General features: G+C 49.5%; 1 protein-coding gene across 7 annotated transcripts in view; it reads left to right on the forward strand.

Moving 5' to 3' along the window:
* REEP1 (receptor accessory protein 1) overlaps positions 1 to 12,849 on the forward strand; it is a 106,087-nt gene extending 93,238 nt beyond the window's left edge. For 3 of the 7 annotated variants that reach the window (XM_047745596.1, XM_047745598.1, XM_047745600.1), the window contains 4 exons: positions 2,206 to 2,241; positions 7,393 to 7,544; positions 9,775 to 9,842; positions 10,379 to 12,849. In XM_047745596.1, the coding sequence (XP_047601552.1) occupies positions 2,206 to 2,241; positions 7,393 to 7,544; positions 9,775 to 9,842; positions 10,379 to 10,610 (488 nt within the window). In that variant the 3' untranslated portion in view covers positions 10,611 to 12,849. Of the gene's footprint in view, positions 1 to 2,205; positions 2,242 to 7,373; positions 7,545 to 9,774 lie in introns of those variants that run through there. The other 4 variants (XR_007130073.1, XM_047745597.1, XM_047745602.1 and 1 more) reach the window with 4 other exon arrangements.
* Positions 12,850 to 13,639: the final 790 nt, after the last annotated feature.

Genomic DNA, 13,639 nt, shown 5'->3' on the forward strand with positions numbered 1-13,639 from the left:
TGGGCCCCAGTTCTGGGAGGCTCAGAGGACGGAGCAAGAACCAATGGGACAAAGTTGATAAAGTCCCAAGGGGGCAGCTGCTTACTACCTCTATGACCTGGGCTCAGGTTCCCTATCTGTACACATGGGATAACAATACCCATTTGTAGGGGTGTCTTGAGGATTCAAACAAGATAATCCGTGCAAGAGTGCTTAGGATCATGCCTGGCATTTTATGTAGTAGCTGCTATTGTTTCTGTTGTTATCTAACCCACCCATGAAAACGCTTCCTAATGGGAAAGTGTCCAGGAGACAAATGAGCTGCCTTGAGAGGTCTCTGAAAATTGGAAGGAGCCAAACCAAAGCTGGATGGTCATGTACTGAGGCTCTAAGGAGGTCTTCTTGCTTTGGCCAGCAGGTGGGCCTCAGCAGCCCCACAGTCCCTCGCCCTCTAAGATTCTATGTTGTCATTATAAAGTGAACCAAGTAGAGGAAGTATGTTCAGAGAGGTCATGTACGGTGCCAAGGCCACCCAGGACCAGATTGAGGCGTCCTGCCTAGACTGTTCCTTGGTGGATGATTCAGGGCAGCCTCAGAATGTGGGAAAGGGAGAAGTCTGGTAAGGTCAGAAGGTGATGGGAAGCATGTGCCTGGCTTCCACCATTTTCCCAGACCAGCACTAGATAGACACGGGTTTGGGATGCTCTGTCTTGATGCTGGTCCTGCCGCCTCCCATTAGCTCTGACGCACTCTGTGGCATGCCGGGACTCAGGCTGAGCCCTCGGAGCTCCCGGAGAAGCAGAGAACCTGCGATGCTACCACAGGATGCCGCCTGCTCTCCCTGCTGCTCCCCTCGGCCACAGCACCTGTAATTCCAGGGGGCAGAGGAGGGAGGTGCTGACCCAGCAGGAGGGCAGGGACCATGTGGCACTCGCTCCAGCTGTCCTGGGGCCTAAAATAAAAGTCCTCTTGGGAAGAGAGACAGGTGAAAGATGACCCGGGGCCTGGGCATGCCACAAAAGCACCCAGATCAGAGGCCCCGGAGTAGTTGGGGATCGAGGTGCCTGGAAGGAAGTCTGGCAGAGGAGGCCCAGCTACAAAGGGCTGGTGTTCCTCCCTCCTGGCCTCGTCGGCCTTTGACACTGGGCGTGGCCGGGTGGGGCTGGTGTCTGGGCTCCCATTCCGGCAGGGCGACCGTGGGCCTGCAGCAGACATAGTATGAGCAAGGCAGACATCCTTAGGCACTTTCCACATTGTTCGCATTGGGCTTCCGACCCTTTCTCGGAATGATACCCCAGGCAGTCACTACTACAGAATTCGACCTGGGCATGGAGGACGAGCACAGTTCCCTCCAGTGCTCTCCTCTGGAAAAAGGGTACCGTAATCCCTATTCAGCCTATGTCTTAGGGTTGGGAGGAGAGCAAACAGGAGAATTTGCGAAGCCTGGACAGCTGTTGAAGGCAGCCTAACAGCGGACAGGTAAGAGGCGGTGGCTGGACCCCATGGAGATGTGCGCAGCTGTGGGAGGCAGTGGTCTCAATGTTCATCCAGGCGGATCTCAAAAACACTATGCCTAGTGAAAAAAGGACAAAACAGAGTGAGATATTATGGAACAGTGTGTGTAAAATAAAAATACATATCCCTGGTGTGAAATAATAATACAGACTTTCCAGGAACATATTGCCCTCCCTACAGAATTTTGTTAGACACCATTTATTGAAAGCCTGGCATTGAACCCCAAGAAGGGTGCGGAGGGTGTTGAAAGAATGATCCTTGCCTTCCATGATTTTGGAGACACTCAGCATGTATTTAGTAAGCACCTACTGTATACCAAGGCCCAGATGGGCACCGAGACCAGTGGAGTTTGCATAGCAACAGCCAAGTGACTGACCCTAAGCACTCGGGAGAGCCAGAGGTCAGTCTGAGAAGGTTTCCTGGAGGCCATTCTGAACTGGAAGGAATCCAGAGCAGGGATGTGGGGGCAGGTGCAGTGGCAATTATTTTTTGGAGGATTTAAGGACAGACCTCTGTGGACCAGGCACGGGTATTTTTTAGCCCCTGAGAAGAAGCGGAATCTGGAATGATCTCCTCCCCCAACCTTGGTGTCTCTACAGAGACCCACAGTCCTGGGACCCCTATATTGAACCCACTGGGGCCTCCCCGCTTGCCTGGGGCTGGTTCCTGTCAAGTGCGGGGTATCACTGATGATGTCCCCCATCCCCACAGTGTGTACCTGCTGCTCCACCTGCAGGACCCGGAAAGGTGAGTAAGCAGCCAGCCTCTGTGCAGCGTGCTGGGCTCTCGCCGGAGGCGGAGGTTCTAACCAGAAGCTGGCGCCTGACCCTGGGGCTCCCTTCCAGCTGCACAGTCTGTGGGGAATTCAGGAGGTTAACTCCCTGAAATAACAAACCTGTGTTATCTTAGTGTGTGCAGGCTCGGAATTCAGGAGCAGCTGAACTGGGGGGGTTCCGGGTCATGGTCTATGAAGAGTTGTAGTCAGGATACTGGCAGGGGCTGTGGTCATCTGAAGGCTTGACTGAGCTTTGAGGATCTGCTTCTAAGATGGCTCTCTCGTGGCTTCCGGCTGCAGGCTCGGGTCCTTACCACATGGGTCTCTCTGGGGCTGCCTGAGCATCCTTACAACATAGCAGCTGGCTTCACCTGGAGTGAGTGATCCGGTAGAGAGAGGACACTCGGGAGGTTGCAGTAGGTTTTAGGACCTAGTCTTTGAAGTCACACGCCACCACCTCTGCCTTCTTTTGTTTGTTGGGAGAGAGTCATTAGGTCCAGCCCCCACTCAAGGGGAGGGGAATTAATCTCCACCTCTTAAAGGGAGGTGTATCAAAGAATGTGTAGAGATCGTCTGAGACCACCACAGGGCCGTATTTCCTGGTGCTCTGTGATGAGGACACAGGAACTTACCCCGGTCCTTGGAAGTGACAGATCCCTATAGCTCCAGGGATCTCGGTCCAGGTGCAGCCAAGGGAGCCCTGGCCCTGCTTTGCCGCTTACTAGCTGTGTAACCATGCGTGAACCACCTAACCACGCTGAGCCTCGATTTCCCCTTGGTAAAATAGACATAAAGATCCTACCTCCCCATCTCACTGCGTGGTTGTGAAAATGTCTGTGAAAAGGCTTTGTGTTTCAGCCTGGAGCAGCCAGGAAACCTCCAGGAGCAGGGAGGAAAACAGGGTTCCCCAGTCCTGGACAGGGACTCGTGCTCCTGCCTTTCCTGTGAGCAAGTGATGGCTTGATGCAGCCGTGGCCGCCCCGTGGTTGGACGTGTTCTCTTCTGACCTGCTCCTGGTGTCTCCCTGACCCTGAGTAGACATGTGAGGGACTGGCCGTGGTGCTAGACCAGCTCAGCTCCCCTTGTACATGGGGAGGGTGTACACATGGAGGGTCTCCCCCATGGAGGAGCTGCCTTTGGCTCCAAGGCAAAAGACCACCGGGCCTACAGCGTCTAGCTGACATGAGGGGAGGAGGAGGCAAGCACGGTCCTCCCTACTGCCTGTGCTCCCAGTGCTGGGGCGGCCAGGGTATGGCCATGCTTCCCATAGTGGTGAGAACAGAGGGCGTGAGCTGGTTTTAGGAAGTGTCCTGTTTTCCCTTCATTTCTTCATTTGTAAGATTTCTCTAAGGCTTTTGAAAGTCCGTGTAAAACCTGGGGGTTTTGGAGACCATAAACCTAGTGCGAACTGACAGTCAAGAGAGTTCTGAGCAGGAGAACAGTGGAGACCGGTGTCCTACCCAGGGGTCTAACTCTGACCAGCTCTGCATGCCTCAGAGGCCACCCAGTCCGCATCAGAAACAGACACATACGTATATACGTATATACACACACATGCATATATATATATATATATGTATATATATATCGCAAATGATTATGTTGTACACCTAAACCTAACATGTTATATGTCAGTTATATCTCAGTTTTATGAAGGAAAATTGCATTGCAGTGCTAGAGGCTAGTGCTTGGACCTAGTGGACATACTGGTTCATGGCAATCTTGAGGTCCCAGCAACCCCAGGCGACTGTAGTTATTTCTAACCACTCACCAGTTTTGAGTTCATAAATTCCATGAACCATTCTGAAAGCCTCTAATTCTGGCATATTACTCCTTGGGGGACCGGGGAGAAGATAGCTGCCTTCTTCATTCCTTCCTCATGGGACTGCTTTGTGCTGTTGCCTGGGATGCCCTCACCTTTTCGTGACCGCTGATGGCTTCCAAATCAGAGGCTGCATTTCTAGTGCATTGAAATAGAATTTCAGTCGACTGTAGGGATTTAGTCAAGTTTCTCTCCCCAGGACCTACGGGAATGGGGGTGTTGGGGACTGCACAGCGGGCCAGGCTGGGTGGGGCCTCGGGCTGGGGTGACTCTGCTTAGAGCTATGATCTGGGACTTTGCCGCAGCCCTCCCTTTCTCGAGCCCTTTAACACCCAGTGCCCCAGAATTCTCCCCCACACCTCCAAGTCTCCCCAGGGTCTGCTCGCAAGGAAACAGGTTGGTCTAAACCAGGCCCTCTGTGCTGGTGGGAAAGTCCCTGAGCTGTGCAGGTCTCTGTCCCCTCCTCCATAAAGTGTGGCCATCTCTGCAAGTGAAGGGTGCCAGGTGGGAAGAGTCAGCAAATGGTGTTGGGGGAGGTGGAGGCTAGCTCCAGCCAGTGACGCTGTGGGAGAGGATTTCAGGGGATCACAGACACTCTGGTCAGAGGGCCCCTCCTGGTCCCTTGAGATGATTTTCCTCTGTGCATCTCAGACCCCAGTAGAACATTCTCTCCCCACTTCGGCTCCATTTCTGCCCCTGTCAGTCGATTTCCTGCTGTTTCTGGCATAGGTCTCCTCCTCCCTCTCCTTGTTTTTATTATTTTTTCCTCTCCTTCCTGCCTGGCTGCTCTTTCTCCTCCCTCTTCTCTCTACCTGCCTCGATGTAATATAAAACTCAAGTCTGTATTACCGCTCAGAATTAGTCATAGAGACATACTTTTTTCTTAAAAAAAAAAAATCAAAAAAAAAATCAAGTGCATGGGACATCATTTTAAAAAGCAAAGTCATGTCTTTTATTCACCCTTTTGAAAGAGAGAGAGAATTGCATTGGCCTGGAGTGTGGCCCGGGCTGCGTGTTTCCTCCAGCAGCAGGAGCTGTCCAAGGTTTAGAGCGTGAGAAGGGAGGGAGTGTGTGTCCGGGCATGCACCTGTCCACAGGCATGCATGCTCACACGTGTGTGAGTTTCATCCCTGAAGACCTTTTCCCTAACAGAATCTTGTTTTCTCTCTCCTCGGTGGCTGTCGGGGACGCGGATGTAAGTGTTCCAGATGGGTGTGCTCTTCTGCAACTCATTTGCTGACTTCCATTAATGGCACCTGCTAATGTGTGCTGTGTGGGATGTGTTCGCTAACCTGGGGGTTGTTTGGCACTATGGGAGCTGGGGTGGGGGGGGCGGGGAGAAGGGCCTCTGGCTCAGTGCAGATGCATCCACTCTGGCCTCCCTGCCTGCCCCACAGAGAGAGGAGGGGGGGCCGCTCCCCAGCCTTCTTACTCCAGCTGACACATTTGCTAATATGGAATGTCGTGAGACTGGGGCAGACAGCAGGGGCTCCTGCACTTCCCTCTAGGCCACCCAGCCTTGAGCAATAGGACAGCCGCTCTGCTGGCTCTGCTGGCTCAGGGCCTTGGCCGCCATCACCTGAGGTTTGGACGTGGTGGCTGTGGCCATGAACTTGCATGAGAGTGACTCTCCCCGCCCAGAGTTCGTCTCTGGAAGTGATCAGACTATTAAGGAGTGGATAGCGTCAGCACAGGGAAAGCCCTGGACCAAGATTTGGAGGGAACAGAGGCACGGATTCAAAGCAGTCCCCAAGCCCACTCCCAGGATGCAGTTTTGCACTGGGGCTGAGCTGGCCAGGCTGTGTCTATGGTTTCTGCCCTAGTCCAAGGACTTCGTGCTCTAGGAAGGCCTATTTCTTTTCCCTCCCATCAGACAAGGGCTATCTGTGTCCAGAAGGAATTTCTCTGCAATGGTGTCAAGGTCTGACTTGAGATGAGATGAGGCTCCCAGATGACTTCCAGATTCCATCTAGGGTGGAACCAGAGGATAACCTAAACCCACCCACCCCATCCCCGGGGTTGGGGGATGCACAGAGCAAAAAACTCAAAGGAAGATTAATGATCGAAATCTTGGCCCTTACCAAGGGGCTGGCTGTCAGAGCAGGCCATTCCCGCCTACAGGTCTACTTTGCGACTGACAGTTAAGACAGCTAGCTCTCGTGCTGCCTCCTGATGGCTGTTGGGGAGTCCAGCAGCAGTGCCTGGAAAACCCGGTCAAGATTAGGGTCTGTTGTCATTTTTGTTTAACCCACACCTGGTTAAGTTGGGTGCTGTGTTATAGTCTAGTGAGTCCCCTGTTGATGGGGAGAACACATCTGGGGGCTCACTGCGTTTTTAGAAACAGTAGCAGGGCGTTCCAGAAGGAGTTCCGTTTTCTTTCCGCAGGCCATGGGGTGGTTGACCAGATGATCTGAGGGCCCCCTACGTCTACAATCTGTGTTTCTAAGTAAAAACAATATATGGATCATAGAAAGCTATCTCTTTGAGTGTCAGATAAGCTGGGTATGTGCTGACCACCTGGCCATATGACATGGAATATGTTTAAGAATTGAACATTTAAAAAAAACACTACGCATTCAATGACCTGAATTAATTCTGGAATTTTACTTGTGGATTTAATCAAGGTAGACTAAAACAGGAATCTTGCTGTCTTGTAGGGGGAAGAGTATTCCTCGATTTTCTTTCCACTGGGCACCTTTGCTTCTCTGGGACTTGGCCTTTGAAAGGAAAACAATCTATGTAACTTTGCTTAAGGTTCTCCCTGAAGGCTTCCTGGCATTTGACATCCTGTCTCAAAAAAGGCTCGGAGCTGAACATGCAAGTATAATGCACTGTCAACACAGCTTGTCCGTGGACTAGAGGGAGCCGCCAGGCCCCTCTACCATCATGGCATTTATCCTTCTAGAGGACATTCTTTCCCTGAGTACCCTTTGGTGTGGTGTCACAGGTCTCAGCAACAGGGTTTGACACCTCTCAGCTAAGGCAGTGTTCTCCTTCTGTCAGGGCAGCAATTCCCCCACATTCCTTGGCAGCTTATCCCGTAGGTTTTGGAACTTCTGCTTCTTCCTGTCCATGGTGCCTGCCAGTTTCTAGCGGCACGCTCAAAGCCCAGGACTGCCCTGCAGGGAGGCCCAGAGGATGCGGGTTCCTGCTTCACACACCAGGGACCTTGGCTGTCCTAACAGGCTTGTGGTGTGGTGTACCTAACCTTGACCTTGCCTGCCCTTCCTCACTCCTTTCTACACTGATCCCTCCCTGCTGTACTTTGTCTCCTTTGTGTAGATTGTAAATGGACATTAAGTGGTTGAGGGAGATGTGAATGAGGGTGGTGTGAAGGCTTGGGACCCCCACCAGGTCCAAAACCCACTGGCATTTTCGGACGAGGAGGAGGAAGATCTGCTGGATTTCATGTACAAGTATAAGGCTCTTCGAAAGACGGAAATCCCCTTGGAGGTACAAGGGGTCTGGGGCTACGGGCTGGAGCATGTGTTTGCACAAGGGCTTTGCCCTGGAGATCTGGGGTCCTGGGAGTGGCAGCTCTTGGGACCCCAGCATCTCTCGAGGGCCTCTCTCTCCATCAGACAAAAAGGACAGAACACTAGGTAGCATCCAGATCCTTGCCTAGGGGCAAAAAAAGACTCTGCTCGTTTTATTTAGATATTGGAGAGGTGATATAGTACCTAAAATAAAACTTAAAAATTTGCAAGCACTAACCTAAGATGATATGTGAATGAAAAGCAACCCAAATGTGTGTTTTAGGGGGAAGAAAATATGTTATTTGACACGTTTTTTAACGGAAGCTATTCATCACTGTATCTCCAAGACACAGCAATAGTGCCTAGTACAAAGCAAATCCTGAGAAAATTTTACTGGAACGGCACAGCCCTCTAAAAAGACCCAAACCAAATGTACCTGATTGCTGTGGATGTGGGTGGAGTGTTGGCAGCCGGAGGGCCAAGCCTAGCGCCTCAGAGGCCTTGCTTTGTGATGTGGATAGGGAGTTGCCAGCCTTGGGCCCAGGTACGGGGCTGGCTGGCAGAACTAGGGACTCCCAAGTCTTCCTCTCTGCCCCTCTTGTCTCCTCTCCTGGGCCCCATCTGCTGAATACTGTGGCCTGAGCGTTCATCTGAGGCAAGTTGGGAGGCCCCCTGTCCTCAGTGTAGGGACCCCTGTGAGACTTAGATGAGGGAATGCACTGAAATGTTCCCCTACCCGAGCACCTTGGCCAATGGACCCCTTTCAGACTAGGACTGTGGTTATTACCACTGGGCGAACCTGAGTTCATCAGAGTCCTTTCCAGGGTGGGGCACGCATGGGTCAGTTTTGAAGTTGGAGGTTTTGGTAAAAGATGTTCTGGGTTTGGACTCTCTTGGGGCAGTCCGTCAGTGCCTAGGCCACCCTGTGATGGGGAGAGGGGCTCAGCTCTCCCAAGGAAGGTGCCCAAAACGCCGTAGGGTCTGAGGGTTTAGGCCATTTGGGTTTTGTTTTGTTAAAGCTGCACAAGCTGCTTTACTGTTTACTTCAGCCTGAGATAGCTAACTAACTACGAGTTAGTTTTCTCTGATTCTTCTTTTACTCTGTGTCCAGAGGCAGCTGGTAAACATTTCTGAATCAAAAAGGTGTCCTGAGGACTCAGGAGGTGGAAGGCCAGAGCTTTCTATCTCCGCCAACCCCCCACCCCACCCCCTTGGTTGTGTCTCTTTCTCCCTCCCTCCCTCCCTTCTGTGTGCCTTCTGGGCACTGAGCTACTTCCTGGGAAATGGAGGTGGGTGTGCCCCCGGAAAGTTCTCAGTGAGGAGGGGGGAGACAGGGCAGAGTCCTCTCATGTCTTCTCTTGTGCAGAACACTAGGAGAACAAAGAAAGTGACCCTGCGTCTGTGTGTCTGGGCTGTGGGGAGATGGGCTCAGGAGGGACTTTTGAACTGGGTCCTAAAGAGGACTATAAATAGCAAGACAGAGAAGGGAGGGAGGGGCTTCAGGTCCGAAGGAATAGAGGTGTAGAGGATGCCATAGAAAAAGAAGTGACTGGAGAGAAGTGGACAGGGACAGGGGTTGGGGGTAGCTTGGGTCAGTTGTGTTAGTGCCCTCCGCCCCTTCCTGCCCCTGGCCTTGAGGGCTCTGCCGGGACAAAATTTTCCTTTTCTTTCATTGTAGAAGTAACTTCTGTGATCTATGTGTTCCGTGGAAAGAGGGCTCCCCCACTTGATAGCCATTTGTATGGGAGATGAGCCCCTTTGCTGTGGGGCTTGCCGTGCTTTCAAGTATTTCACATTCAGAAGGAGGACTGGGAACTTGGCGATGGGAATTTTAGGCACGTACTGGAAACATTAGGCTCATTTCTCAAGGAAAGAACAAAGACAAGGGAAGAGATGGGGAAGCATTTCTCTGTGCTGAGTCACTTGCTAGGATCATTTTTCTCCCAAGGCAGAAACAAGAAAGGTGTGTGCCATCCGCAACCAGGGAGACCCAGGGACTTAGGAGAGGGTGAAGCAGGAGGGAGGCCGCTGCCTTCTCAACTGGCTCAGCATGGGATGCTTGGGATGTGACCTGGTTCCCAGATTCCCAGCCGGCTGTCTCACACATGTGTGCGTGTGTCTCAACACAAACCCACACAGGTGCTCGCCTCCAACGTTTCCACACTTACGCCACATTCAGGGATGCCTTTTTCTGTTTCCTCTGGCAGGCACCGCCTAGAGTTCTTCGATCCCGCTTTAGGAAGAAAAGTACCTCATCCTCAGCCACTGAAACCACGTGAGTGAGATGAGCCAACAGCACCGGACCCACAGAATGTTTCTTCTCTGCCTTAAAGAGCTAGTCACTAATAACGTAGAAATCCGCAAGCTGGCGTGCTTTGAGTATGCAGCCTCACAGACACAGCCTTTTCTCTCTCCCCTCTTCCACTTGAAAGACTTTAATTTTCCTTTTCTTTATGTTGCTGGGGAGAGGCTAAAGGGAAAGGTAGTGTGAGGGGGGTGACCTTTAAGTCTTCTGAGGTTAGTAATTTTCCACAATTGGATTGTCAGCAGTGTGTTTTTAGAAATATAAGAGATCACCCTCACACTGCCAAGATGTACATTTGTAATTTATTTGTCGCATACTTCGTTTTTTGTCCTGTAAATGCAAACAGAGCGATTTTTTTAAACTTTTTTTTGTTCTTGGTACTAATACTTTGGACTACAATGTACATATTTATCGGTTTTGGCTTAATCAGATGGACTCGCAAGGGCTGCCAGAGGTTCTAATATGTAAGAAAACTACAAGATGTGTAAAAATTATTTTGATTATAGAGAATGTCTCCAATGTGCTTCTGAAGCTTCTAAACACAACTCCAGTAGAACATCCCTTTTCCAGCAGGACGACGGTCCATCTTCTTCAGACAGATGTTTAGCCAAAACGCCAGAGATGCTTAGCATGAAGAGACAATATTGTAATGACAGAGATGAGTGCAATGAGGCCAGGGGAGCAGCCCAGAATAAGAGAAATCACAAGACGCTTGTCTCCCCCTGGATTCTGGATTAAGAGCTTCTGAATCATTTCAAGGGATTTACCAAAGCTTTAGGCAGGTGGCTCACCCTTGGTGAAACTTCCTGGGGATGTGAACTCACAGGCCTGTTGAGGGGAATCATTTTGAGTGTTCCAAAAGTGCTGGAAGAATGACTGTTTATCCTTCATCGTGACCGGTTCTGTGACTCATTTCCCCAGGTAGAGGAGCCTGTAATCTGAACATCTTGTTTAAGAGAACACTAAACAAAAGCCAACCAGTCAACCCAACCCAAACCAAACCAAACCTAAAGCTATGTTTCAGATATGCCATCAAATACACCTGAGACACCTGTCAAAATGCTGGGTTCTAGAAAGGTTTCAGAGCTTGAGATCTTTACGGACTGACTTGCTGCTCAGCGCCCTGGGCGGCACCCTTCTGTTCCCTTCCTGGCTTGTGCAGAATGTGAGTGAGAGAAGTCGCGCACTCATGGGCACTCCGTGTCTTACTGGATGTCTTATGCAGGCCAGGATCGCTTAGTAGAGCACTGCTGAGGGGACTCTCTACTTAGACAGAACTTTATCTGAAAAGAAGAATCTGGTTTAGGTAGCATTTTGGCCCAAGGTAGCTCCTCCCCTCTGGGAGAGCTGAGCCTAAACGTAGGACTTGTATATTTGTGCTTAGAGTTGGTGTTTTCTTTCAGTGTAATGCATGCAGTGGTCACAACGCAGTCACTTATAATACTTGGATTGTGTTTGTTCATGGATATGCTCTGAAGACTAGAGAATTAGTGTAATGTACCACATAGAACTTATTGTCAACCAGCTATAAGCAGACCTGGTTCAAGACTGTTGAGTTACTGAGCTCGGCGAACACACGTCAGTAGTTTTGGCTGATGACACACTGGCTGGATCTTAGCCACCTGAGAAACAGTTTTACCTGAAGTTGGTTGTTGCCAGATATGCATATTTAAATCCCTTCTTCCCACAATGTCCCTGAAGGTTACTCTGTAATTTACAACAGGATTTAGGAAAACAAACTTATAAGCAAATTCCTGGTTCAGAGGGCTTTTCATTGTCTGTGCCCCACACCCACCAATACCTAAACCCCTTAGGGAAGACAGAACATCTGTTTCTTCAGGCTCACTGAATAGTTTCAGAAGAAAAATATATATGCTTTAAATGTATTTACCTGTTAGTTGGGAGTACCCAGAATTATCAGAAACAGCTTCACTTAAGCAGCTTTTTAGCAAAAAGAAAAAAAATTTTTTTTTGCCAAAACAATAAATGCCTTTAGCAGCAGAGATCCTTCGTGAACAAACTGTATTTTCACCATTTTACAATGTAAAGTTTTAACAAGGACAAGCTACCAAGTTTGCACTCAACTATGCCAAAAACAAGTTTGAAGCACTCTACTCTCAGACACGCTGTATTACTTCTCATTCAAGATTTAGAAAATAGAAAGGTATCCAAACTGCTGTCTTAATGTAAATGGAACTATTTTTCCTTCAACTGTTGATGAGGGAGTTGGTTTCTCTCTTAAAAACACTCACTGTACAAATGAGAGCCGCTGTCCTATTTCTGGCAAAATGTGTTTACTCCCCCAACGAGCTGCATATTCGTGTATGGACTGACAGGAAATGTGAATGCCTCCGAGTGTACATGTAGTGGTGTGCTGCTCTGTCTAGAGGGCATAACTGAACACCTTTAATTTGCTGATTTACAGACACAGGCCGTTTACAAAATGCTAGCTCCAAAGTCTGTAATTTTCACGTAATAACTTTCAGTTCTTTGCCATTGGGCACCTGTTCTGTTTCTGAAGAGGTGAGACGGGGCGGTGTACTTAGACCCCGGAGAGCTTTGTCATAATCCCTCCTGGCTTTGTGTGATTAGCTTGCTCACTCCACTGTGTAGAGTGTAGAAGTGTATGTTCTCTCCAGTAAACTGTCTGTGTGTTTGTGGTAACAGTGCTCATCCACCATGATCACAGAGGAGTATCTCCCTAGTCCTCCCCTTGCACAGTGTTTGACCTGCAAAGGACGTGCTTCATTCTCCAACGGTGCACGCTCAGAGAGCTGACCTTCCGGATGGTCCCTGTGCATTTTCCCTAGTTTACTCCTGTAGTCCCTGTAGAATGATCTGTAATAAAATAGTATACTGGACTGTGCATCAAAGGGGTGTAAAATTACAGTATTCCAAAGGTTGAAGTTCTGCTGTTTTGTTATAATGCCTGATCTATATCTTGAATAAAGTCTTAACATTTTTCTTTTAAAAAACATCTTTGTAATGTTGAGCTTACGAGGAAAGAGAAAACACTTAAAAAAAAAATGTGGAGGGTAGCAAGGATGAGAAGCTGAGTGCTCAGGCACTAACCGGCCCCGGTGCCTTCGCTCCAGGCCTACTGCCTAGAATTGTTGCGGGGGAAGAAAATTCAAACGGTTTTGAAAAACAGTTGATCACATAAATGTAACCCTGGTAGTATGTTTTATGTTTTAAAAGCCACAAGTGGAAACTGTGTAGCTATAAAAACAGAGCAGTTCATCTGGTAGGCAGTTTTCATTCTGCAAACAGAAAATCTGATCTGTCGTTTCCCTTCTTGGTACCTGTTCCCTCACCTGAAAGTGAGGGAGTATGTGTGAGGTCAAGAGGGTGGTACGTGCAGAGGTGCACTGGGTGGTGTGGATGCCCTTTGACCACTGCAGCCCTTGCCTTTAAAATATGAATGGGCTGAGGGCCTGGCTGGCTTCGTCAGGAGAGCATGCAACTCTTCTTGATCTCAGGGTTCTGAGTTTGACCCCAGGCTGGGTGCAGAATTTACTTAAAAATATGCATATGTGAACAGGTACACATAAGCTTCACTGGGTGCTCACGAAGACTTGGGACACTTAAAATGAAACACTCATTTTCTTTGCCTATATAGTCTTCTAAAATAAAGCAGCAGAAGGTAAAGAAGCACGTTCAGAAAGCTGAAAGGAAGATGAAGAGATGGAAAGGCTGAAAACCCATTCATGTATCCATTTACTGAGCCAAGTCCAATGGCAACAGAACTGAGATTAACCAGATTAAGA

The sequence above is a fragment of the Lutra lutra genome, chromosome 9, assembly GCF_902655055.1.
Source record: "Lutra lutra chromosome 9, mLutLut1.2, whole genome shotgun sequence".
NCBI lineage: Eukaryota > Metazoa > Chordata > Mammalia > Carnivora > Mustelidae > Lutra > Lutra lutra.